The sequence below is a fragment of the Stenella coeruleoalba genome, assembly GCF_951394435.1.
Source record: "Stenella coeruleoalba genome assembly, chromosome: 2".
NCBI classification, from domain to species: Eukaryota; Metazoa; Chordata; class Mammalia; order Artiodactyla; family Delphinidae; genus Stenella; species Stenella coeruleoalba.
This window is the reverse complement of record NC_137147.1, coordinates 152,990,455-153,018,033: the sequence shown is the minus strand read 5'-3', so window position 1 is coordinate 153,018,033 and position 27,579 is coordinate 152,990,455. Positions and strand designations below refer to the sequence as shown.

Here is a 27,579-nt window from a genome sequence, read left to right as displayed (position 1 = left end):
TTGGACGCTGAGAAGTGGACAGTCATATTTTCACAGTACAAGGAAGTCCTACCATGCCACCAATTTCACAAATCTTCCTTCATGCTCAGTTTTAAGAATTTTGCCTCTCAAATGCTCAGACTTCAAGGAACTGCACTCTCTCATCAAAATCTTTCTTACTAAACAAGCACCCCTGTCAGAAGTGTCTTAATTTCTTATCACAGAATTTTATCCACACAAGGAGCAATAAATAATTCATGTCACTGCCTCTTTGTTGTGTGTCCCTGAACTGCACAGAGCTGGAAGGCTGACAGCTGTGTCAGGACAAGCACCAAAGATCTGACATGACAAGTGACTAACAAGTTTCTTTCAGTTCATAGAGAAGGAAGACAATGGCCCAAAGTGCAGAAAGAAATCTTGAAACAAAATAAAACTGCTTCTTTCTTTTTACCTAAGTGTTTGCTATGAGCTTATTTCCAACCCACAAGCCCTGGTCATTTTATAGGACTGCCCAGCCCCCTTTATTCCTCACACTCGCTTGGCCATTTACGCCTGGCCACGGATCAATATGAGCAATTCTTGGAGAAATACGATGTCTCCATGACAACCAAGCCACAAATTCTCAGTGGAAGGCAGTGAGACCAGTAGTGAACTCTCCAGAGGTTTCTAGGCCTATAAGGCAAGATGTCTTAAAATGCAGGAATGGACAGAGGAAAAAGCCAGAGTAATTCATTCTTTATTACCAGTTTAATGATGTCCAATGTATAGAATGGTACTCACTTTTTAAGTTAAGGTTCTTTATCAGCACCTATATTTTCTAATTGATCTTTCTTTTTTGATATATCCTTTTGTTTATATCAATCAGATAGACTATGCTATATTTGAATCTCACTACAATTCCACTCATATTGAGGGATGACTGAAATTTATTCTACTTTTGAAACAGGATAAAGCTGATCTATTCTTGCCCAAAGCAATGAACACTTCGGTTAAAAACTTGCCTCGTGGATTTAACTGCCTGTTAAATGATTGATAGAAACCTAGTTTAAAAACTAGGTTTTTAAACTGTTTTTAAAACAGTTTAAAAACCTAGTAAAAATTAGACAAAATTTTAGTCAGAACTAAAAGTAATTTAAAAATAATTTTAATAGAAATCTGATGCTACCACTACCCCGCTCCCTTTTCACGTGGGACACATCTACATTTGTCGTTTGGATATTATGGCAGGGGTTGGGGCTAATGTGCTAATGAAAAATTTCTGTCATTGCTAAAGATGCCATTTCTCAGTTCCATGGATTCTGAAGCAGAAGTGTGGCTGAGAACAGACACCCAGCAGCAGTTCATCTTTTGAGGAATCTTGGTGTAGTGGAGGGGACTGAAATACAAGCCATTGCCACTGGGCCTATCGGGGTTCCGAGATGACTTAGGGGACCTGACATAGATTGCAGGCTGCACCTTTCACTGAAAATTAAATCTCAGTAGCTCTCCTCGGGGAAGGATCAGGGGACTGTTTGCAGCTGCCCCCTGTCAGCGAAGGCTACAAGATTTGGAAATCTCTTAACTAAGCTGACAGGCCACAGAGAGGATGAATCAAAAATCTGATACATGGATCACACAAAGATGTGAGAGGGTAGAAAGTACACAGCGGCCAGAGAAAACAGGCAAGAAAAACGTTCAGTGGGGGAAGATAGTTAACTCTTTCGCTCATGGTAATAAGGCATCTTCTAGCACCTTATGGCTTTGTAGTGAACCAGGAATTGTTCAACTCTCACAAGATTTTTTTTCTCTTAATTAATTAGTTGTTAAGACAAGGCATGCTTCAAAACAAAACAAAAACAAAAATTCATGCTTAAGCATTCCTGGACATATCCTTCCAAGCACATTTCTGTCTGTTCTTCCCACAAAGAGAATACAAACATTAGTAACTTGGACATAGGGTAAATCTTATTGAGTGAGGAAGGGTTACTATTTTGTTTTGTTCTAAACAGTTGACACTGTCCATTCGTTCATTACTGTTATGCTAAAATCCTCTCATCCCCTTTAGAGTATGTTTGTATTTAGAGAGGTAAAACAGATAGTAATGATGACGATTTGTTTCTCTTTTCCCCCTAATTCTCCATTTCCACTTGATCCCATTATTTGAAATATTTAAAATGTTGCCATTTTTCCAGTTTCCAATCTCTGCTCCTATTAACCACTTTAGCCTAAAATTGATGATAATGAACTAATAGTGTCAGCTTCCCTTCTCAGTCATAAAGCCTTTGTACTTCCTCCAGCTGAATTCTTGATGAAAGAGGAAAAGATAACAGCTCCACACTGTGACCCCTGGAGGTGACCATTAATTTGACAGTGCAGCTGCTAAGAGAAAACAGCATTACAATGTCCTCTCCCCCCACTCTCTTCCAAGGACCCCAAAGCTGTGTCAAATTTATCATTTATACTTGACTATTTTTAAATGGCTTTCACCTGGATTCTCAGACTCTTCCAAGACACATCTGTCAGGCATGTCCTCGGTGTCTTGGAAGTTTGCCGAGTTTGAGTTGCTGTCATGCTTGACCGGACTGACTGGAGCTATTAAAAAAAGAGAGAGCAAAGAAAGAGAAAGAGAGCGATGAAAAAGTAGTAATAAACACCATTAAACATTTCCTTTCATTTCCACAGATATTTCCAGGGACACACTATGTAAACACAAATAATAAATTGAAATAAAATGTATCCTCTAAGTATGTATTGGCAGACATGTAATTAGTTGAAAAATCTATAGATGAGACTTTATCTTAGAAGAAAAATAAGTTCATGGCATCAGCTTAAAAGCTACAAAGTAACAAAGTGATCCCTTCGAAGTAGAAATTGTATTTTTAATGCATAAATCTAAAACAATATAGTCAATTAACAGCAACAGGACACAGAAGGAAGAACATCAGGCTGTTCAATTAGACCAGCTCTATGCTGTTGCAATGGTTCCTTTTGTCACACAAATCACAGTGGATGAACACTTTTTATGCATTTTGGTTCTCTTTCATCAAATTAAAAACTATTGTTCCAAACACAAAAAGCCCTGTAAGAATAACTTTAAAAAGATAGGGTGAATACGTTGCAAATGATAATAAGGAGGGCTGGTGTTTTGAATGGTAGGTCTTCCGTCACGATATATTTTCTGAGTAGGAATTATGAACAGAAACAGAAGCCAGTGTAGGAATCTAAAATTTCCTATAAACACATTACAACTACTAGCTCTGTTAGAGAAACACAGACTTAAGTTTCCACATTTTTCCACGAGTTGTACTACTTTGTCTAAATTCTCTCCACAAGTAACATATTTCCCTGTTATATTTGTTCAAGGAATCATTTGTCAGGAAAAGTAGACATGGTCTTCATGAAGACACTCTGAATAACAAAACAAAGCAAGCCTTCAATAATATAAATTATGTCATACTTACTTGTCTGAAGCCAAACAAAATTGAATTTTGTCTATCACAAATTGCTTCGGTGAGAAGTACCACTGTCTTCTCAGGTCTTGATAACACACACAACATATTATTTATAAGCCATAAATGCAATAGAGAAAATATAGATTTATAAGTCATAATATGTTTATATATATTTAACATAGATATTTATAAGAAATAATGTGTTTGTTGGCCCAGGGGAGTGGGCCTGGCCGCTGTTCGTAAGCCTCCCTTAGGAGATAAGGGAGCAAATGCTGAGGCTAAAGCTTGTGTTGCTTCACACATTCGATAAATGATACAAAGGAGGGCCGCCTGAGGTCCAAAGCAACCTTAGGAGAGCTCACACCTCCCAGACTCCTTGTCTTGTTTTCATGGACTGTGCATAACAGTGGTGACCATAACCTGAGGCCCACATATACAGATTTAAAGGTGACTTGTAACATGATTCTGGTCCAAATATTCTTGCCAGTTTCACCTACCCTCTCAAAACACAGATAGTGCTGCTCTTTTCCGTGGAAGGGCAAGCATAGCATTTGAATTCACTGCTTTTCTAAAACTTTTTGTATGGGAACAAAATATGAGAAAAAATATACAAAATTCTGATTTTGAATAAACATACCAAATGTTTCCTTTTCTGCATTTGAGTTTTCTGAAAAAAAAAAACATGGAAGTAGGTACCATGTCTGTTTTATTTACCTCTGTATGCCCTGGGCTATGGAAAGTATTCTTGAAGGATCTGTGCAATGGGTGAATGGATGAACAAATGAATGAAGCAGACGTGCCATGCTGGATGTCTTCCCGAACCGGGAGGATATGTGCTTTGAGTTACTTTCAACCTGATCTGCTCGGTTTCTTGTTAGGCCCACTTGAGATAAAAGATGCATATTTACAAAATAGTAGTGTGGGTTAGTCCATGACTTGGGAGGAGACACTTAAGTAGTATGTATGGGTAGTATGTATGGCCTAAGTAGTTATTTTGGTGTCACTGCCTTTAATTTAGTTTTCCTCAGTTTAGATCATACTTACAGATTATTTTTGAATCCATAGATTTTTGTGAAAGGTTTAAGTGGAATAATTAAATGCATCAAAGTTGCAGAGTACTATTACATTGGTCAGAATTTTCTGGCCTGCTTTAATGGGTTTTTTTCTCTATATACCTTGTTAATTTTCTGAGATACTTACATTGGTATTTATAATAGGGTATTAACCATACAACTAAATCTATTACTAACAACGAATGAAGTAGCATCTGTGTTTACTTGGGCAGCTGCATCACACTTGTGATCCCATACACTATTCTTTCATCTAAAACTTGCATCTATTCATTTATCTATTCATTCCTCCAAAAGGCTCTTCTAGACACAGGGGCCTCAAAGAGCTGAAGAGAGCATGGTATTAGAACAATGAAGTCAACGCTTGCAACCATTTTTAGTGGCAATAAAGTGGTCCCAGGATAAACTGACATACCAAATCTTTCAAGAAAAATGGAAAGTTAGATGTAGTTTTAACTGCATGATCTTTATTAAACTCACAGTATAAGGTACCATGCAGCTATTTTTGTCTCCACCTCTGATTTTGGAGGGTGTGCTTTGTGTGGGGGTAGGAGAGTAGAAAGGGTTGTTCTTCAGATATTTTGCTTAATTACACTTTAGCTTCCAAATTTGAGATGGTACAAGATGTGCCATTTTTTTACTGGGTAGTCTATAGAGTATCCAATTAAATCTACTGTGGAAGAAATCCCTACATTCTGTCAATTGGGAACAACAGACATTGGAGAGGTTAATTACTGCCATTCCACTTTTTTTTTTTTTTTGATAGGCCAATCTTTGCAATTATTCTTTTGGGTGTTTCTTGTGATGTTTCATCAGTAAACTCTGACATGATGTGTGGCCTAGGCTTCTGTAAATGAATCATTTCAAAACTGATGAAATCAACAAATATTGATCAGTCATTATTATGGGTAGAGCTCTGTGCTAGACCATGTGAGGGACAAAAAACACGAAGCACTTTTAATGTGCCCGCATACAACTTGTGATCTAGTTGAGGTATAATACAAAGTAACTAGTAGGAGCATTAGAGACAATATTCCAAGAGTGACATGGTTTTTAGGAATGCAGAGGTAATTCCCCTGCAATAGGGTTTGTTGGGAAGTGAAATTTAAATTAAATCTCCTTGAGAGGGAAGGTGTGAACCCAGGCCTGGCCAAAGAAATACATTAGCCTGGGGTCACAGATATATTTAACAGACTGTTACTGCCTACTTTTGTATGTATTTTTAATGAATTCTCCTTACGTCTCTTTGAGCTTTTCTTGAATTGCTGTTGTGGCTAATTCTCCTCACCTGTAGAAGTTAGCTATAGACAGGTTTTTCCTTGCCGTAGATAGTCAATAATTTGATCTTTACTGATGATGGGCCCATTTATCACAGTAAGCTCTCCTTTCACTATACATATTGACTTTTATTTATCAATACTAAAGTCCATTTGTAGTTCGTCACTGAAGTTCTTGGATATTTTCAGTAGTTTTTGAAGATGCATTTTAGAGCTTGGCAGAGAGGTACTTTTGACATCAATACAGTGCAAATGGTTGCTAGGCTCACCCTTAACTTAAAACCAACTGTTTATTTCCTGTGTAATGCATTCTGAAATAGTCTGCATTTGGGGGGCGAGGGGCAAAAAGACGAACACTTCTTGACGGTTCTACCACTGAAAGATGTAAGGCTGTTCCATTTATTCATCACATACCTCAAAATATTGACAACTGGAAGCCCAGTGTTCTAAATATCTTTGTAATATCTTTGGAAGCTAGATAGAGGGAGAAGTCCACGTACTTTGTAAAGATGCTTTTGACTACGGTGTGCTTAATTAGTGTTAAAGAAATTCCTAAAGAAATAAACGGTTCAACTGTAGACAATACAAAATCAGTTTTTAAATTACACTTAAGAACATATAATGAGGACGCACAGAAAATTGTATGACAAAGACCCTATAGAAGAATTTACTGAAAAAAAATGTGGTGACAGGGTCAGCAGTGGTTATGCTCCTTTACCTCCCTCTATTCTCTATTTTGTTTTCAGTTAATGTCTAAAAACTCCTTCCTGCCTTTTCTCATCATTTGTGGAAATGCAAATTTTCAGTAAATTTTGAAGGTGGCTAGGCCAAGGCAACAAACAACTTTAAGAAACATCCTCCCCACTCCCAGTGAGAGAGTGACCACTGGGAAAAATCTCCATCCATCTACACAAACGGCAGCTCATTCTACCAACCTAGGCCAGTACTGTAGTATATATAGAGCCCTTGTGTGAAAATCCATATCATTCTCAGTGTGAATAAAACTTGCAGCCCAAACAATGTTTTCAATATGATGACTAATAAATGATTAAAAAATAGATCCCATCCAGCATGTGTATGGAGTTTTAGGAAGCACTGGAGATATTGATAGGAAAATCATTTACAAAAAGATATAACAGTTTGAAATGCTGGTCAATTGAATAGAATAAACCACTGTATTAGCAGATAAAACTCAGACAAAAATCTTAATTGCATTTTATTCAAAGGCATAAAAATAATGTGCATGTTACAGAGGTCATGAAAGATTAAAAGTCCACTCAGATTTGAGGAATGAGCAATGGAAAAGAAGTCAAAGACCTGAGTTCAAATCTACCAGCTCAATATGGTGGACAAGAGTTGATCACTTCTTCGGCTGAAAATTTAGGTCTCTTCTCAATAAGGCATCACTATGAATCAACTAAAAAAAATCTTTCTACAGGTTTAGAAGGAAGAAAAACTACAGTAAGTTCAAGTACAATAGAATTAAATACTAACGCAATCCTGACAGATCACGAAAAACTGCAATATGTTTTAAATTAGAAGGAGGCATAATCAGGGAAAAGACTTTAAGTGATAACACTAAGGTTGTAAACAAAGAGGATGTCATTTGAACAGACCACAAATTCAGTTTACAAAGTGGTTCTCTCTGGACAGATGTCTTATCAGAAAAGCATATCCAGCTAAAGAGCTATGTACATATTACCCCTACTTAAAGAGTATCTACTGAGATAATCAAGTGATAGTACATCCTGATTACATTTGAATAGCAATAGCTACATCCTGCATCAGACTTCAGGCTTACTTTGTGTTCAGTGTGGACTGGAAACTGGAAAAAAATATCATATAGGAATGCCTAGAATTAAATAAAATATCTAATGCTGCTTTATAACTGAGAAATAACTGTTTTATGGGCAAGTTCAGCAAGATGAGTTAAGATTAGACTTACGTGTTTTACTATCTTTCTGAAATTGTAATCTGACACAGAATATTATTTTCTGGCTGACATTTTCTAGTGTGAATTGCTTTAAACATGAGGTTTTTCCAATTGGTAAAGAAATAAATTTTCCAGATGCTGTGAAGAGTAACTATTATTTTGGTATCCTAACTAGATATATAGAATTGGAATTATTATTTTATTTAAATATTTTGTGATATATAATATACATATGCAGAGGATCAAATTCTTTACTATCTAAGGGGAAAAAATTTGTAGCTAATTTCTACAGTGACACAAACAGCTAAATGTCTAATTTGGGGGAAGACAAATGTGAATGAGAAAGAAGTATTAATTGGTTACTGCATCTTTTTAAATAATGTTTTATTCCTCTAAGATATAAAAATATTCCTGTTATCCAGGATGTTTGAACAATGGGTTGCTTTGGTAAGGCTGGTAAATAAGCAAATACATCTCTAGCCTGATGTCAGACACTTGGACGATTTATGAAATGACTGAGTAAAGCATCTAACAAGAATTTCTAAGAATTAAAAAACCAATGATTAATTTCACTTGAAGTTTAAGGGAGAAATCTTAAGGTCAGGCATAGGGTTTATAGCTTAAATATACCCAAACACCTCCACAATCTATTACTAATGCCAACAGGCGGACTACATAAAGAAGGCGATCCTACCTGCCTTATTTTGGGGAAGATAAAATTCCTCATTTTTTATTACCCAAATATGTATTAATTGAAACAAAGGTGAATACCAACAACTTCATTACAGAGATGAACTTCTTAGTTCCCCAGGGGTGGGGGTGGGGGAGGCATGTTGTACTAGAAAAAAGCTCAGTTAATAGAAGATCTGTTTTTAAATTCCACTTCTGTTCCTAATAGTGTGACCTTGAGCATGTCATTTCACTTTCCTGGACTCGGGTGCTTTTATTAATAAAATGAGAGAATTGGACTGGACAGCTTCCTTGACATCTTCCTGCCAGTTAAGAATCCAAGACCAACCAATCATTGAACAGGATAGTAAGAAGATAAGTGGCTACTACAGTAACCTTGGAAATAATGAAGGCTTTTGAGGCCCTTTCTCAATTAAGATTGATATTTTCCTACAAGTAGTAATCTCCATCTGACTGAGGGACAGAGGAAATCAGGGCAGCTTCAGAGAGCTCCTTTGGTAGTTGCAATGCCAGGGTGAGGCAGCCCTATCGAAAGATGACCAAGAAAGGACTGAGGCTGCAGTATGGCTACTCCTGAGAACAAGCAAGGTGACTCCCTGGCATAGAAACATCCATCAGATATTTACCAATGGTGTAAAAAATCTTTAAAACCAAATTTAAAAAAAATAAGTTATACCTTACCCTTCTTAGAATCATATTTATGCTATTAATTTCTTTAAACAATCCCTCTCTTCATTGATCAACTTGGCAAATATGAACTTCATGAACTTCAGTACAAGATGAATCATCCTAAACTAAATTAATTCGGTCCATGAAGTAATTGCAAGAAGCAAACCTGCAATGGACAAGCCATGGCCTGGAAGTTAGATCTGGGTTGGGTTGGGCTGAATTGGCATTAGACTCCTCTGAAGACTGGCCCCATCTTGGTTTCAGGACCCCAGACATGAAGAGGTTCTCAATTATTGTTTGCTGAATGAATGGACAGTGTTATAGAGAGATGTGGTATTCCTATGGAATAGTATTTTCCTCGTGTCAAACCTCTTACAGAGAGAATAAGTAGAACCCCAACTCTTTCTATTCCTTTTATATGTAAAACTGAAGCCCATGAAGTACTTTGTCTTACTCAAGCCTGTCATGAAAACCAACTCTAATCAAATTATTTAAACTCTCAGACTGAAACAGACTGTAGAGACATACTAGATGTAGGATGGGGAGAATATGAAAAAGGAAATGTGCAATCTGGGAAGTAGAAAAGGAAATAACAGGGAAAAATGCAACTTTCCTTTTTTTCTGCTGCATTTCTTCCTCCACCCTCCCCAAAAGGCAATTCTCAGAGTTACCTATGAGAGGTTTGCCTGGATTTCTTTATGTGCTCCTTTAGAGTACCACCTCCTTGGCAAGCAGCGTTCCAAGGAGAGAAGTGGTAAGTAAATGAGCAAGCACCTTTTTTTATTTTTATTTTTTAATCATCAAATCAAAATAATTTCCACAGCTTTGGTCCCTGGTCAATATTGAGTAAATTCAGAGTGGAAATAATCCAGGGAAATATTCCTTATTATTATTTTTGTATTTATCTATACTTTGGTAAAGAAGAGATTTTCTAGATGCAAGAAATAAGCTGGTCAGATCAGCAAGCTCAATTCCAGCTTTTTACATTAAACCATAGAGGTAATTATTCAGGATAGGGGGACTCAGGAACATCTTATCTGAAAGGACCCCTTCATCACTGAAAGGAAGTATAGGTGATGCATGAGTTCTAAGAAAGTATAGAAATTAACTCTCATACTCTTCAGGCAGTTTAGATTTTGTAAAACTCATATGACTTTTCTCATAAGGACTGAATCTATGGTAAAAACAGAAATGCATTAATTTTACTGTTCAGAAGTTCAAGAAGTTGAAAGCAGGAATAGATTCCAAAGAAGAAAACAAAAAGATTCCCACATATTGATACACTGAAGAACAGTCAGTAAAGGGAGAATTCTAAGAGGAATTTGTAGTAAACTTCCCAGCTTCCATTTGAAAATTTAGAAGAAGTTCAGGAAAACAAGAGACCCTTCAATCAATGGAGCATCATGCTAGCATTTAAGACTAGAGATAAACATGATTTATATATGAGCTTAAGATAAGGATTCACAGCATAGGGCAATTTAAACCAGAGCAAAGTCTACAGTTATCCATAAGGAAAAATACCAAAAACATTTTCCTCTAGAATCAGTGGAAGAAGAAACCGTCAAATGGCACTATCACTGGAATTTGTAAGAGTAGCAACCTTTCCATAGGCCGAACCTAAAACGACACCATCAGCATGGGGAGAATGCTTGGCAGGCAGTCTCAAATCCCCAGCTGATAGCCGTCTCTATCTCAGGGGAAAATGCTTGTCTCAGATGGTTAGTCAAGTGTCAGAGCTCTTTCATCTCCTAGGTAGGAAATGGAAAATAAGGAAATCAAATTATCTAGACTATGCCTTCATTTTCTGATTCTTTGTCAACCTTAAGAAGGATGCAAGGAAGAAAAGGTCTACGTTACCATATTTTGTATCATTAGGCTTGGGTACTCTGAATGTGATTTATTTTTATTTGAATGACATCAAAGTGGCATCTTAGTGATATCTTGAGAAATTATTGAAATTGAATGGAAGTCATGCTTGGATGATAAAAATGTGCTTTACCACTGTATTTATAATGTAATCAGTAGCAAGCATCACTCTCTCACACACGCACTCACACCAGCCATAGAAAGCATAGGTGATCTGTTAGCATTGATCGCCTCTTATGGTCATGCATATAAATTGTAGTCATTCATTTAAAAATATTAATTTTTCTGGGGGATAAATAATGGAAAGTTGCCTTTTCAAATCCTCAGGCTGTGTCACTGCGTCACAGTATTTGTGCTAGTATCTCTAAGAGATGGTTGCCCAAAATATAGAAATAAACTTGATAAGTAGTAGAGAGTCTCATTTTGATACTAGACATTACCATCTATAAATAAAGGATAAAGGAAACACACCTAAAGAAAGTAAAATTTTAAAGAGCAAACGTGCAGTGGATAAAGGGAAACCAGCAACCATAATCTAATGAGACTTCCGGAAAACTAGGCTTGATACAAAAGAGATGTTATAATTTAGAGAACTAAGATATAGGAAACAAAAGGTGAGAGACAAGCAGATATTTCTAGATAAGACAGTATAAAACAGTGTCCTGGATTAGTGTATAATACTTCTCTTAATAAATTGTTTCAAATTATTTGGAAGAATACATGGTAGAATCTCCAGGACTATAGACGAAACTAAGGGTTCCTGAATGTGAAATGTTAACTATTTTATATTCAGGAACTGAATTAGAAATTCAGTTGATTAGATTAACTATAGAAAACAATTGTAAGGCTGAATCAGTGGGAATACATGCTGTGTACACATTTCAGAATAGTAAATTCTGGGAAACATTGAAAGAAAACATGATCCAAAGTATATGTAACAAGAACATGACTGAGCTATCGTTTGCTATGACTAAGGACATTAGGCCAATATAAAAATGTAAGCAAATGGTTAACAGAAGCCTGGCATTTTAGGAAGGGAAAGATCAACACAATAAACCAACCACAAGAAAACCAACAAGTAAACCCTGCCTCTGCACCTGAAACCCTGCATATGTCTCCAGGGACTATAGCCAATACAGGACACAATGGAATTTAAGAGGCCAACCAAAGGTCTGGGGGCAAGTTGAGGGGAGGAGAATTTATATAATATCAGAATGTCTCAGAAAGAAATTAGGAAGACCCAGACTCCAGCATGGAAGTAAAAGTGAAGAAGAAAGTGACTGATACTTGTAAAATTGCCAAGAAGCTCTATCTATCTATCACCACAGTTTTCTCACCTCTACTTCCTCCAACCCTTCAAGAAGATTGTACTGTCACCCTACTCTCCGTCACACCTCTGTTTTTATGGCCTGATAAGAGTATCTCTCCCTGCAGTAATTCTTTAAACTGAGAAAAGTCATAGCCCTAAAACCAAGGTCTAATCATGTAGCTTCTGTGTAGAAAATTCTGCAGTCACCTCTATTCAGTCAGCAATGGGGGATTCTGGAGCCATGGATTTCAAGGCCTTTCAGGATACAGTCTCAACTCACGTTTAGAGGCTTCTCACTGGATGCCGTGAGAGTGTTAGACTCTGATACCATACACTACAGCTGGACAAGACTACCCATTGTCCCCAGGCTGTGCCATTTATTTTCTACATTGGTACCTTTGTGAAGATCCCCATCTTGAGATATCCTCTGTCACCCCAATCTCTAGTTCTCTGCTTGCCCCAAACTCCCCCCCCCCCTTTTTTTTTTTTTTTTTTTTTGCGGTATGCGGGCCTCTCAGTGCTGTGGCCGCTCCCATTGCGGAGCACAGGCTCCGGACGCGCAGGCTCAGCGGCCATGGCTCACGGGCCCAGCCGCTCCGCGGCATGTGGGATCTTCCGGGACCGGGGCACGAACCCGTGTCTCCTGCATCGGCAGGCGGACTCTCAACCACTGCGCCACCAGGGAAGCCCAAAACTCCCCCTTATTAAAAATTCAGCTCAAATGCCATCTTTTCCATTTAGTCTTCAACAGCCCACAGTTAACAGATTTTGCCCCTTCTTCTGTGTTTCCTAGCATTTTATTGGCCTGTGTTATTCTTCTTATCCCATTCTGACTACCTCGCTGGGCTACATTCATAGGGAAGCAAGATATTTCAGACACATCTTGAAATTTTGAGGCTGATGTCGTGAGGACAACTTTGCTTCTCCACAATGGAACCTCTAGTGCTGCAATCAGAAGACTGGGCTAGAAGAAGCATAGGGCTGACCCTGTGTGTCCATTTCTGTCATTCTTAACTTGTCTCATACAGTTGTAAATTCATAGATAGTATGCGTGTTCCTCAAACATGGTGAATCTAATGCGTATGGGGAAGCTTAGTTATGGATGGCCATGGTTAGGAAGTCAACTTTCTCAGCATTCATGAGGTCATATAGATGTTGGTGGACCATGTTGAGCAAGATCTCTAGGCCATAGCATCATTTATACAACACTCCTTCCATTCCTCTCAAAGAACTTCGTAAAATAAGAGTTATACACTGCAAAATACTATACCTACCCCGACAACAGAAAACGCACTATTTCCACTTTCTTTTCCTTACCCTCATAAATCATAAAGTTAAATTTCCCCTAGGGACTTCATTTCTCTGAACTCAGCATACAGGCATAAAACAAATTTTGTTCTCACAGGACATCCCATTTTTGTTTCATTAGTTCAAGGAAAGGGTCACTCAATTTTTAAAGCATTTGGTTTGATCTTTGCTATGATTCATGCCATCTAGCCTCCACAGACTATATACACTCTATATACCGAAATGTTTCTTATATATAAAATGTGTCTCCACGGACTCTATAATAGTGATACCTTCACATAAAGCACGCAAAAGCTACCTTCCAGACTCATGAGTTTAGAAAAGGTGACCAGAAATAGAAAATAAACTTTCTTTTTATTTATTTATTTTGCGGTATGCGGGCCTCTCACTGCTGTGGCTGCTCCCATTGCAGAGCACAGGCTCCGGACGCGCAGGCTCAGCGGCCATGGCTCACGGGCCCAGCCGCTCCGCGGCACGTGGGATATTCCCGGACCAGGGCACGAACCCGTGTCCCATGCATCGGCAGGCAGACTCTCAACCACTGCGCCACCAGGGAAGCCCTAAACTTATTTTTTGAATATTTAAGCAATTATTATTTTGCCCAAGTTTCTATTCCAAGATAGATTTCTTTTCCTCTTATGAAAGACAAAATGCTTCCCTCGAGGTGGGGGTGTAAATGCTCTTAAAAATTTCCCCCAAATATGAGGTCTAAAATTATTCTCATTCTATTTTACACATTTTTATTCCATCTTTAAGCATCTCGTTGATATTTCATTCTACAGAGAAGGTGATAAAAATTTTTTATTAATGTAATAAAGGGAAAAAGAAATAAAGATCTGTCATAATTTAGCTAGATAAAATGAATTCTTGTGATCTTAATGTAAGAACAGACTATGATCTCTAAAGCAATACTGAATTATGGAAACATGATTTTTACATAATAGAACCATTTTCACTTACCAGTTAATCATATTAAATAATTCTTACTGCTCTATTCGTTCATATGCTTTTTCTTCTCTAAATTCTTTCCATGGAACATTTAAGTTATTTAAAAGGTTTTCTCATTCTATTGGCTATTGAGGGGCTCCCCCACCTCCTCTGATGGCCAAAATTTGATTTTCCACGCTGGGTATCTACAGGGAACCACAATCATCAGGCTTTGCATAGAATCTCCCTTTCTCCATGAATTAAAGATCACACAGATTTATTCCTCAAAAAACAAATAGGGAGAAGAGATTTGTATTAAACTCATTTTGCCAAATTACGGTTATTACTTTGTTTTAAAATCCTAAAGATTTTAGGAGGCTCAGACCAAGCATAGCACAGTTGAAGTTTGAAAAATGGCAGCTCAAGCAGGGAGGAAGCAGTCCTTTCCAGGGCATTTCTCTCATATTTCCTACAGGAAAGGAGTTGTCCAACTTAGAGACATTCAGTACTGCCAGAGTAGGGAGGTAAACAAAAATACTTTACAAGTCCTTTTCATTGACAAATCTAAAACATAGATCAAATTGGCCTTCTTCCAAGAATAAACAGCCCCCCCCCCCACAGTGTTCCCCCATCCTGTGGAACAGAGTCTCAGAGATTCCAGCCCACATATGGCAGAAGACCCTGGCCTGCACTCAGCCAGCTAGTTATCCATGGAAGTGGCTCAAGGCTGACACTCAGATTGACTGGTTCACACTAATTTACTTCACACTGATTCCATTTATCTCCTAGAAGAACCCCTGGCAGCAGCTTATAATGGCATATCCTAGGATGCCTGCCTGCATGTGTTTTTAAAGCAGCAGCGCTTGATGAATCTGAGTCCAGAAAACAGTTCACAGATTGAGGAGTAGGTGCAATCAGAAAACATCAAGAGGCACAGCTGGGACTTGGTAGTTTGCTTGACTGGTCTGAGCAGCTGAGCATTAACTGTGTCTGCTTTTCTGCTGGCTGCTTACTGCCACTGGGACAAATCAGAGAGCCACTCCCTCTTTCCTTTACAACTCACCCTTCAAAGGAAAAGAGAAAAGAAAGTGCATCACCATCCAAGTAGCATGTGTAGCTGTAGGGGAAGCTAATTTGACCATTTAACCTTTACTCTTTAAATACTATGATATTGCTGATCTAGGTAAAACTACAGCTGGTACTCCTGAGGTTAAGATGCTGGATATTTGGATGAGGCAAAATGTAGCTAGAAAAAAAAGAGACTCCAAATTATTTTATTTACTTTCAACAATGCGGTGAAAGTAAATGAGATGTTATGATTGTGGGGCTAGTTGGTTACCATCTTGATGCTTGCTCTCCCGTATCTACTGTAGAGCTTGGGGAAAGATACAAAAGGGCTCAATATTTGTCAAATGAATAAAGTGACTGGATAAATGTATGAACGAACAAGTCACTATTCTCTACTACGTGTGTGTGTGTATTTTTATTACAAGCAGAATGTAGAGTGGCTAATGGTGTGGGTTATGGCATCAGAATTCAGACTCTGCCATTTTTCTTTTAATGAATCAAAACAGAGGGGTTTTTAAAAGCATACATATAAAGATATCTATGTGTGTATGTATACATATAGTTGATATTTTGAATATGATTCAAAATTTCTATGCTTGTTTTATATCAGCTGCATTTATATCAACTGCATGCTGAGACTCCTAATGGTAACATGGTCAGTATCCAAAGGCAGAGGGAAATAAGAAGGGAAGTTAACAGCATTAAACAGTAACAATTCAGTGGCAAATCTACCAAAGCAGTGACAAAGCATATTTAGTACTTAGAAGGTTAAACACTGGGCTGCAGTGGCTTGTTGATGGAAAAAAGTAGGATTAAGTCTTTTGCGTGAGCCTTGACATGATCATGTTGTCCGGCTGCTGCCTTAAGCTTTGAAAAACAGCTGGGATCATCTACTTATGAGCTCCAACTCAAAGATGTTTAAGCAGTCCCCAATCCAATTAAACAGAGGTAAATAGAAGGAAGAATTTTACAGAGCACCATCATCACATTTTTTCTTAATGAAAAACAGCATAATTGCGGGTTACACAGCTCCTTAATCTCACATTAAATCTAATAGATTGCTGACTTATACAGAGCATGGCAGTCCTAGCTTTCTATATTGCTCTGCTTAATTTTAGGTCATTATCCTTTATTATGTCACTTGTAATCCTTAAAGCCCATGATTGTGTCTGGTTATTTGGCAAGGATTGTACTTGGCAATACAGGGATTCTACTAAGAGTGATGATTTAATTGAAAGATATAGTATGATTAGATGTTGTGAGAATTACATATGTTGCTTTTCTTTTGTAATTGGCTAGTTTCTTATAAGTATTTCCTTCAACATTGTTTAAAATCACTATTTAGTTTTAGGACTCTGCTAAAAAAAAAAAAGGCTTTCACAACTGAAAGACAAGTAGCTTATTGTTACAGGAATTTATCCATATGCTATTAAAATAGCCAATTCAAATAAAATTGTGGCTCATCCACAAACTGGGTAACTGTAGTCAAGTCACTTAATCTTTCTGTGTCTCAGTTTCCTCATCTACAAAATAGTAATAACAGTAATAATGATTAATAGTAATAATTCTACCGAATGCATGGATTGTTGTTACAATTAAATGAGTTAAAACATGCCAAGGTAGAATGTAGACTAGTGGTTAGAAAGCAGTAGGTAAGTAAATCTGATATTATTACTATTATTATATATGTCCTTGCTTAGAAATGTGTATAAATGGCGATAAGATGCTTAGCCTTCAGATCAAGGTACTTAATTTTACTATCAATATAGTAATATTTAAGATTTCTCAGACCTAATAAAATAAATATTTTAAATAGTTATATAATCTTGAACTTCACTTAAAATTGTAGAACTCTAGAAGATAATGTTAGTGACTCATTTAAAAAAATAGTTTAAGGGGACATGTGGGTTTGTATACATTTGATGATATCTATAACCAAAAAAATCCCACACAAACTCATCTGTAATTTTGAGGAAAGAAGTAAAACTGGTTTCTCATAACTCAGGGAAACCATTCACAGATCTTTCAGCTTTACTTATGCATAATCCTTGATTGCCAGGCTTTTTACTGGTTCCCATTCACATATGTTTTAAGAATGTGCCAGGGGCTTCCCTGGTGGCGCAGTGGTTGAGAGTCCGCCTGCCGATGCTGGGGACACGGGTTCGTGCCCCAGTCCGGGAAGATCCCACATGCTGCGCAGCGGCTGGGCCCGTGAGCCGTGGCCGCTGAGCCTGCGCGTCCGGAGCCTGTGCTCCGCAACGGGAGAGGCCACAACAGTGAGAGGCCCGCTTACTGCAAAAAAAAAAAGAAAAAGAAAAAGAATGTGCCAGTATTGAAATTAAAAGTCTAATCTAACTCAGTTCCACCTAAGACAGAAACATTACTTGGATGGTGGTCATTTGATGGAGTACAAAACTAAAACATAGAAATAGTGGTTTCCTTGCTACTGACTCTCTCCTTCTCTCTCATTTCTAGGGTAGATAGCACTATAAAATACCATATCAAATAATAATAACAATAAAACAACTCTTTCCCTTGAAAATTAGGTTAAACCATGAAAAAAGCACGTGCATATGCATCTTAATCACAAAGTTGAAAAAAAGTATATATTTCAATTCATTATTAGGTTCCATAAACATAAATCATAAAATTTTATTTTTAAATGCAAGGTACGATAAATTAAGATTATTTTATATTCAACTTTGGCCATAGCTAAAAACATATCTAATTCGAGCTAGATATTTTCACTGCTGCTCTCCCTGCCCCTATACATACAGTAGATCACAAAGTTGATCAGATCTCTACATGGTTGATTCCTCTGTAAAGGTAGTTGAAATAACTGGATCAGAGACTTTGTGATTGGCAAGATCTTAGCAAGTACATTTAGGTATTAATATGAACTTAGTGACATTAGCAATATTACAAATTTGAGCAAAGTTCAAAATAGAAATCAAATAAGAAGTGGGTCAAGTTACTCACAAAGGAAAGAAAATCAGATTGTAGTAAGATTTTGATGACAACACTTCACCCCAGAAAATGTAGGAGAAAGATGTTTTTAAAATTCAGGGAAAGAAAAATTTGAGCTAAGCATTTCTATCCAGCAAAACTATCTTTAACTATAAAGGCTTCAAGCTGATATGGGCATGCAATAAGAAATATTATTCCAACTATTATTCCCATAAACTTTTCCTAAGGAATCTACCAGAGAACACTTTAGATAACCAGCATAATTGAAGAGATATCTGCATAAGAACAGGAGGTAAGCACTAAATAGACATTTTCATGTAGGACGGAGGCTAAGTGATGGTTATAGAAATATGACTATATGCTCTGACAATGCACAGATAGAACTATGAAAAATAGAGGAGATTAGAAGAATATGGAGACTGCATAAAAAGCAAGATGAGCTCACTGATTACATTATAAGTATTACTTGGGATTAAAGAATATTATTTCAAATTAGATGCTGGGAGAGAGGAAGCCGAAATGTTACTAGCTGAGTTATTTCAATGTTTCTCATAGCTGAGAACCAATCAACAATGGCAAAAAAAAAAAAGTATTATATAAAAGTATTAGCATAAAGGTAAGCATTGGAACAAAAAAATAAACATTCCCAAATACTCCCCGACTCCTCCCCACCAAAATAAGGCAGAGAGAGAAGAAGAGAGATTTTGAAGAAAATCAAATAAAACAAACTACATAGTGAAAGCATATGTACAATTTCATATATTTGTGTGTATGCACAAATTTACCAACAGTATCAGTAAATATTAATGGCCTTATTAGAAGAAAAGATAATCAGATTGGCTAACAAAGTCAAATCTAACACTGTGTTGTATGAGATACACTGAGAACAGAGATTAAGAAGGATTCAAAATAAAAGGGTGGACAGGATATAAATATATAAAAAGAAACCTGCGGTCAAAGTATTACTGAATATGGTAAAATGCAAATCAAAGAACGTTAAATAAGAACTCAAAGAAGAGTATTTTTATGATGCTAAAAGCTACAATTCACAATAAAGTTATTTCAACTATGTATATAGGCACATAATAACACAGCCATTTTAATAAAGCAGAGACTACAGGAAGTGCAAAGAGAAACATAAACTAATAATAGACAACTTTAACATACCTCTCGCAATCGAAGACAGATGATAGAGACAAACTGACACAACTAAGTCAATAAGGTGGATCTAAAAATCAAAGTCTGAATGCCAATAATAGCATACCTTGTTTCTAAGTGCACATGAAACATTCATGAAAATTGCCCACATTTTAAACCCCAAAGTAAGTCCTACAATAGTCCAAGGAATAGAATTAGCACAGACCATATTCTCTGCTCACGATACAATAAACGTAGAAATTAATAAGAATATCAAAAAGCAAAAAGATCTTTCCACCTGGAAATTTCAAAACATACTACTAAATAACTCTTGGTTGAAAAGGGAATATGGGGCTTCCCTGGTGGCGCAGTGGTTGAGAATCCGCCTGCCAACGCAGGGGACACGGGTTCGTGCCCCGGTCCGGGAAGATCCCATGTGCCGCGGAGCGGCTGGGCCTATGAGCCATGGCCGCTGAGCCTGCGCGTCCGGAGCCTGTACTCCGCAGCGGGAGAGGCCACAGCAGTGACAGGCCCACGTACCGCAAAAAAAAAAAAAAAGGGAATATGGTACAGAATTGCAGAACTTTTTCAAAATTACAATAATGAAAACATAACAGAATCCATGAAATGAATGCATAATTAATCCAGCTATGAACAGACATTTTATAACATTAAAATCTAATTAATAGAAGTGAAAGTGGATTGAATAATCAACTCAAAAGGTAGATAAAGAACAATAAAGTAAACCAAAAGAAATCCAGAGGAAAGAATTAATAAAGGTAATGAGTGAGAAACCGGTAAAACGGAACCAGGAAAGAAATCAAAAAGCTATTTTTAAAAAACTAATCAATAAAACCAACAAGCTACTAACAAATCTGTTCAAGAAGGAAAAATTCATGAACGTACAAAATCAAAATGAAAGAGGAGAAATAGCTGTCAATAGACAGGAAATTTGTTAAAGTCATAAGAGATGATGGTACTCAACTCTAAACAAATTAATCTGAATATCTAAATTAAATCAGTAATTTTATGGAAAAATTGGTAGTGAGCAAGAGGGTAAATGGACAATTACCATAGCAGAAATAGGGAAAGAAAACTCATTTGACAAAATCTAACACCCATTTATGTAAACACACTTAGTAAAATAGAGTTGTTGGATATTTATTTAATATGATACGCCTCAGCCTCAAAGTCAGTATCCTACTTAGTGTAGAAGCACCAGTGACTTTCTCATCAAAGCAAGGAAAACAATAACTATTTTCAACTACTATCTAACGTTGTGTTGGAAGTATTCATCAATGCGGTGAGCCAAATGTAAACAATTATAGCCACATCAACTGGAAAGGAAGAAGGAAAATACAATTACATATCTGGAAAACTCAAAGAATCTATGGAAAAATAGTTCAATCAAAAAGAGAATTTAGTAAAGTAGTATGGCATATATATATATATATATATATATATATATATATATATATATATATAAATTGTCTTTAAAAATACAAACAAAACCAGTTAGAAGATATAATGAAAAAGAAGGCTTTATTTACAATAATTAAAAAAATAAGAAATATCCAAAATTTATATGAGGAAAACTCTAAAGCACTCTTAAAAGATACAAAGGCAGATTTGGACAAACAGCAATATGTACTTTATTCTTGTAAGGAAAAACTTTGAATAAGTAATTGAATTATTTAACTCTCTGAATCTAGTCCTATGACATAATGATATTAAAAAAAAAGTTTAGGGATGTTAAGTCACAGAGATTCCTTTTTAGAGGGAGAACATGGCCTTAGATCTGAACTTATGAGTTGGTGTTCACTATACCTTCAGCCTCCCAAGGATTATAATTATCACATGAGAAAATAGACAATTAAAAATATATATATACAGCTTTTAAGCATAAAATTGAAACAGAGTGGGTATTTTCATTAAAATGTCTACAAATGATTACTGCTAGAATTGAGTTACCTGAATAGTTCATGCTGTAATACTGCAGAATAATTGAAGCATTACTATTATGATACCATTCATTCCATACAGAATGAGTGCCAAGTCCTATACAAGGTGCTGGGTGCACAGTGGTGATCAGTCTCTGCATTTCAGCGGTAATCTCTGTACTTAGGTTTCAGTGGTTCTAAGCACTAAACATTGATCGTTTACTAGGATACTCACTATAGTGTAAAATGGCAGGCTGAAAACCCAGACCCAGAGCAGACAGAACAAAGAATGTCCAAAATTTCTTTGCATCAAGAACTGCATTAGTCTCTACTGAATGCTGTGCCTGGAATGAATGGATTTCACCCACTTCTTCTGCCCTTGCCCCATTCAGCTTAAAGTTCTGAGCCTCAGAAGATTAATTGATTGGTTGAGTGAATGGCGCTTGCCCACTCTTTGGCCATTCTGTGGTAATGATAGAGGAATTGATCCAGTGGTAGGTGCTCCAGGCATGCCTATGGCATCTGAAGCAGGAGGACAAATGAATTTATTGTCTTTGCAAAAATGCACAAAACAAAATGGGGTGCTTTCATGACAGCAATGAATGTTGGGCAGCAAAACAAAACAACAAATGTCACTGATTTCCCAAGGTTGATATGATAAGCTGTATGACTTCTTTGTAACTGACCATTTGGATTTGTCTGCTGTATGAATCTATACTGAATCTGAGGCCACATTATGCAGTGAAAAATGACAAGTATAAAATTGATCATAGGGCATTCATCAGTTCTGCTCACTCCCTATAGTAGTTTAGAACAATGTGCTAATTATCTCCTACCTAAATAAAGTAGAATATGTTAGCATCACACCATATCCCTGACCTTCCTTCTAAATGTACCTGTGGTAAGATATCTCTCATATGTTAGACTTCCCAAATAGAATAGAAATAGCCAGTGCCACCTTCCTCCTGTGGAATAAGCAGAAAAGGCCTTATGTGAAGACTAGAACTCTGTGATGCAGTGTGCTTAGTTTCCATCATACGCCAGGTTTGGAATTCCTGATGTGCATCTGGACCATGTGCAGAATTTCGGCTGACTTCAAAGAAAGTGATTTTGAGGAGAGAGAGTTAGTCACCGAAAAGAGAAAGCAAGGCATTAATCTTTGACAAGCTCCATTTACTAATTTATAAAGGCAATGGGAATTGGGGTGAGGTGAAAAAGTAAGCACTGAAGGAACCATCTGTAGTGAATGTTAATCATTTTCTGACCATGTCACGAACTGTGCTTTTTTGGGGAAACGTGTATAGCTTGATTGTAAAACATTACATATTGTTCGGTAGTTTATAACTGATTATAAGATTCAAAAAAAGCCAGTTCTGGGTACTTAAAAATGGAAGAGCCATTTGCTGGAAGGGATTTGTAAGTCATAGGTAGTTACAGAAGACATTTTTAGGATTCAAAATTAACATAGAGATATTAGCATATGGAGAGCAATGCAAATAGTTCTTACATTTGTGTGTTCATCTTCTTAATACCAACACAGAGAAGCTGGGAATGACAGGCAAGAAGCTCTAGAAAGAATCTGGGGAAACTTAGGGAAGAAAGAGAACCAACAGCTGAGCCCTGAGCATACAGAACACATACACATCTAGGTAAGAACAGTTTACATGGAAGTTAGGTATGTATGACATTATTTATTCTTAGGGATTTTATTTCATTCAACATTGTATTTATTCAATATTTTATTCATTCAACAATTTACATATTTGGGAGACCTTAGTAAATCAGATACTATCCAAGGTGCTGGGAGGAGAAAACAATAAAAAGATAGGCATGGTTGATGTCCTTATAGATCTTACAGTTTAACAGGGAAGAGACTGAACAAGGAATTACCATCACGTGATAAAGGTCATGCTGTGTGAGTACAGAATGGTTTTGGAACATGTAACAAGGGGAATGGCAAGACCATTTTGTTTCTTAAGATAACTAGAATGCAGCAGATAGACTCTTTAAAAATTAGGAAGTCAAAAAAATTATTAAGTCAATTCTCAGAAGGTTTGGTTTTTGCCACATATATGTGTATATATATATATATATATATATATATATATATATATATATATATATATATATTTTATACATATCATGTCCTTTAATCCTTAAATCAGCCCTGCCAAGTAGGTACATATTTCTCCATTTATCAAGAAGGAAATTTAAACTTAAGGTACTGAAAGTAGCAGACTCTACTCACACACATCATAATAGCTATATAAACATAAATAATTACTAATTACATGTGAAAGTAATTACTAATTACACATGAAAATAAGTGATCTGAAAGAAAATCACAGGGTACTATGAAAATGGATAATGAAGTAAATATAAGGAAGCTTGGAGGCCAGAGATGGCCTGTTTAAGGAAGCAACCTGTAAAGTAAGACCTGAAGAAAGGGTAGAAATTAGGTGAAAAATGGGTGATGGGAAAGATCACGGGTTGAATGAGCACCCTGCAAAAGGTTTTAAAAGTCCTGAGGCAGGGAGCAGCTTGGCCCAGTCTAGGAATTGGGAGAAGGCCGGCATGCTTGAAACACAGAAAATGGGAAAGCAACTGGCAAGGACTGAAGCTAGAGAGACATAGGGATCAAACCATAAGCCTAATAGAACTCATTAAGGATTTTGTGTCATATCCTAACTGCAATGAGAAGACATCAAAATAATTTATGCAGGGAGTGGCAGGATTAGATTTGCATTTTGAAAAGATCATTCTGACTGCTGTGTAAAAAATAGCTAGAGGGGAGATCTGATCAAACCCACTCTCCACCTTCCTCTTTCCAGCACCTTCTCTGGGGAAAGTGCCTTTAAGCAACTATGTACAGAGTACAGAGATGAGTACAGGGAGAAAGTCATATCTCCCTTTCTAGGGTATAAATGGACATAATTTTTTTACCATAAATTTGTTTCCCTGTACAAACACGTAATTATAATGCTATATTCAAATCATACTAAAAAATCAGGATTCCATTTATGAATCATAGAATCACCATATAAAAACAATTACTTTACGATTCAAACAGTAGGTATCTGGACAAAGACAGGAAACCAGAGGTGGAAATTCCCTTGAAGAGGATTCTGCTAATGAAAGGCACCAATGGAGGGAGTGGTAAAAAATAGATATAGGGTGGTAATTCAGATACGGAAGAAATTCAGATATGGTAGAAGACTTAGAATAGACACACACACACACATACACACACACACACACACACACAGACATGCCACACATAATCTGCTGGGCAGGAAGCTTCTGACCTGTCTGGCAGTTGCTCTCCATTTAATATCACAGTCCTGTGAGGTCAGGGTGGGGAAGGGAGGAAGTGAAGTGACCACCTGGCCATCTGCTGCTGAGCATATTTTTATTTTTTGTTTTTTTGCGGTATGCGGGCCTCTCACTGTTGTGGCCTCTTCCGTTGCGGAGCACAGGCTCCGGACGTGCAGGCCCAGCAGCAATGGCTCACGGGCCCAGCCGCTCCGCAGCATGTGGGATCTTCCCCGACTGGGGCACGAACCTGCGTCCCCTGCATCGGCCGGCGGACTCTCAACCACTGCACCACCAGGGAAGCCCTGCTGCTGAGCATATTAAGAGAAAGGACAGAGTGTGGTTGTTTGGAATGTCCCATAAGTGTCACCTGACATTTTTAGACTATCCCCAAATGAATTGTTCTACATCTATCTCTGTGTTTGTGTGTGTATACACTACTATGTATAAATACACAAAGACACAGAGTCAGTAGCAGGTAATTTCATAATGATGACAAAGCTATATATTCAAGACTAGAGTTGTAACTTTATCTGTATAGTATATTAATGCCTCACTGGGCTCATGAATGCCACATATTCTCCACTATTTGTTTACTAGCTTGTCAGCGTTATTCATCATACACTGTGTCACAAAGCACATGGTCACATCACATATGTCTGCTCCAAGGGCAGCACCAATGTGACCTTTCACTTTCTGTTTTATAAAAGATAAAATCATTCCTTAGGAACATTGTCTATTTGCACAACTACACAATCTGCTATTAAAGGAGTCTCAATTATCTGCAAAATAGCTTGTTAAATGTTTATAGTTACTTTTATAGTGTAGTGCTAGATGCTCAGATAATTTCAAATCTGTTCTCTATTTGAGTGGGTTTTAAACTGCTTCTCTTTCCTTATGCTTTATGAGATGAGACATAGAAAATAACAAAGTGGTTTATAAAACTCTTTTTCTTGGATGATGAAAAACCTGTGTAATACAGAATGCTCCCAAACATCCTCTGAGTTGGAAGACATGCTACATATCTGTCTGTCACTTAATTTTTCTTCCTGAAACAAATATTAACCAGTAAAAATCTAACACCATTTGATTTCACCCTCTTTTGCTTTGGAAATATATAATATGATTATCCAAACTCAGAGAGAGTCAGTATGGTGTGTTCTAGTTTCTGTGGAGTACAGAAGCCCCACAGGAAGTGGTGGAATTCCAAATGTGGGCTGAGAGGTTCAAATCACAGCCAAGAAAATGACTTCAGCCAGTGTCAACAGTCAGTATCATTTAAATCTCTAGATATGAAAAAAAGAAAAATTGAAACTAACTGCTTTCTTTTGAGGAATTTCCACAGCCAATGATTCAGAATATTACATTTTTAGATAGGTGAAGGGAATATCATAGCCCAGTAGAAGGGAGAAGTAATTTTATTATCTGGCAGGATAGTGGCTTCATCATTAAAAAATTCAGCCAACTAGAATACAACATCCTTTGACCTAGCAGATAAAAGGTCAGAAAGCAATTTTGAATAATAAATGAGACCTGTTGACCTCATGACCCAAATCTGGCAGGGTCAGTGTTTCCCCTTTCACCAGATGCTGATGGCAGACACACACACAGAGACAGCTCAGCTAATGAGCTGCCTCAACCCAGGCTGTAGGTGCTGCAGTATTTTCATGTTATGTAGCATGAAAGAGAGAATAGGTTTTTAAAGCTGTTGTGTTATGTAAAGAGATATTTATAGAAATATTTCTATTGTTGCTTTTAAGAAGGCTCCTTTCCTGGTTTTTAAGGCTTCTATTTAGTTGTAAAATTTAGTAGAAACCTAAGTATTGGCCAATTTTTCCTTTTAATTCTGATTTCCTTTATTATTTTAGCACTAGAAAAAAAGTTCTTTTGCTATATTTATTTTATTTGTATTATCAGTAAGGTGATTTCAAAAGAATTTTCTGAATATAGGAATGAGCATACTTATCTCTAAAGATGTGACTTTTGCCCTTTGTTTTGCTGCAAATAGTCCTCATATTTAGATAAGGGATTGAGATATACACAGTATTAAGCTGATATAGTTATTAGTTAAAATGTTTAAGCTTATTTGGATGACGCAGTGATCTAATCTAGAAATTTAAAAAATTCAACAAAAATAAAAACAGAAATATGGCTTCAAACTAAACTATCCATCCTTATGACTTTAATGTTTAAAATTTTCAGCATTGCTTTTGGGAAAAATCAGTTCTTATAAAGTCAGCCTGGTAAATGCTTGCATTATTTTAATAAATATCCTTTAATATGTCTTGTTTTGACATCCTTAAGAACAGGCACAGTGCATTTAATTTGTGTTTATTTGGTATTCTTTTAAAAAAAAAAAGGTCAGGAGTCTGGCCAAGTTCCAGTTTAGCTAATTACATTTATCTTACTAGGTTTCCTTTCAGCTTTCAATTGAAAATGATATTCTTCTTCACTCTTCATATTAAACTCTTGCCAATCTGTGAATTGCAGAAGGGCCACTTAGTAAAATAATATTATCTCCCCTTGTAGTAATATAACACAGGTGAGTAGGAAGTGTTTTGAGCCAATTTTTTTATTATTTACTATAAAGTGGGGGGAAAAAAAACCTTAACAATGGAGGATTTGGAGACAACCTCGCCACAAATTCATCGCAATTCCCCATATCTGCCAAAAATAGAAAGGCAAAATGGCAGCCA

General features: G+C 36.8%; 2 protein-coding genes across 14 annotated transcripts in view; one reads left to right on the top strand and one right to left on the bottom strand.

Moving 5' to 3' along the window:
* The window catches only part of LOC307181738 (uncharacterized protein), an 817,010-nt gene that overhangs the window by 620,619 nt on the left and 168,812 nt on the right, over nt 1-27,579 (top strand). The window lies entirely within an intron of this gene.
* Nucleotides 1-27,579, bottom strand: part of WDR72 (WD repeat domain 72) — a gene marked incomplete at its 5' end in the record, with an annotated part of 189,676 nt that overhangs the window by 3,238 nt on the left and 158,859 nt on the right. For both annotated transcript variants that reach the window (XM_079912516.1, XM_079912517.1), the window contains one exon: nt 2,446-2,550. In XM_079912516.1, the coding sequence (XP_079768642.1) occupies nt 2,446-2,550 (105 nt within the window). The remainder of the gene's footprint in view (nt 1-2,445; nt 2,551-27,579) is intronic.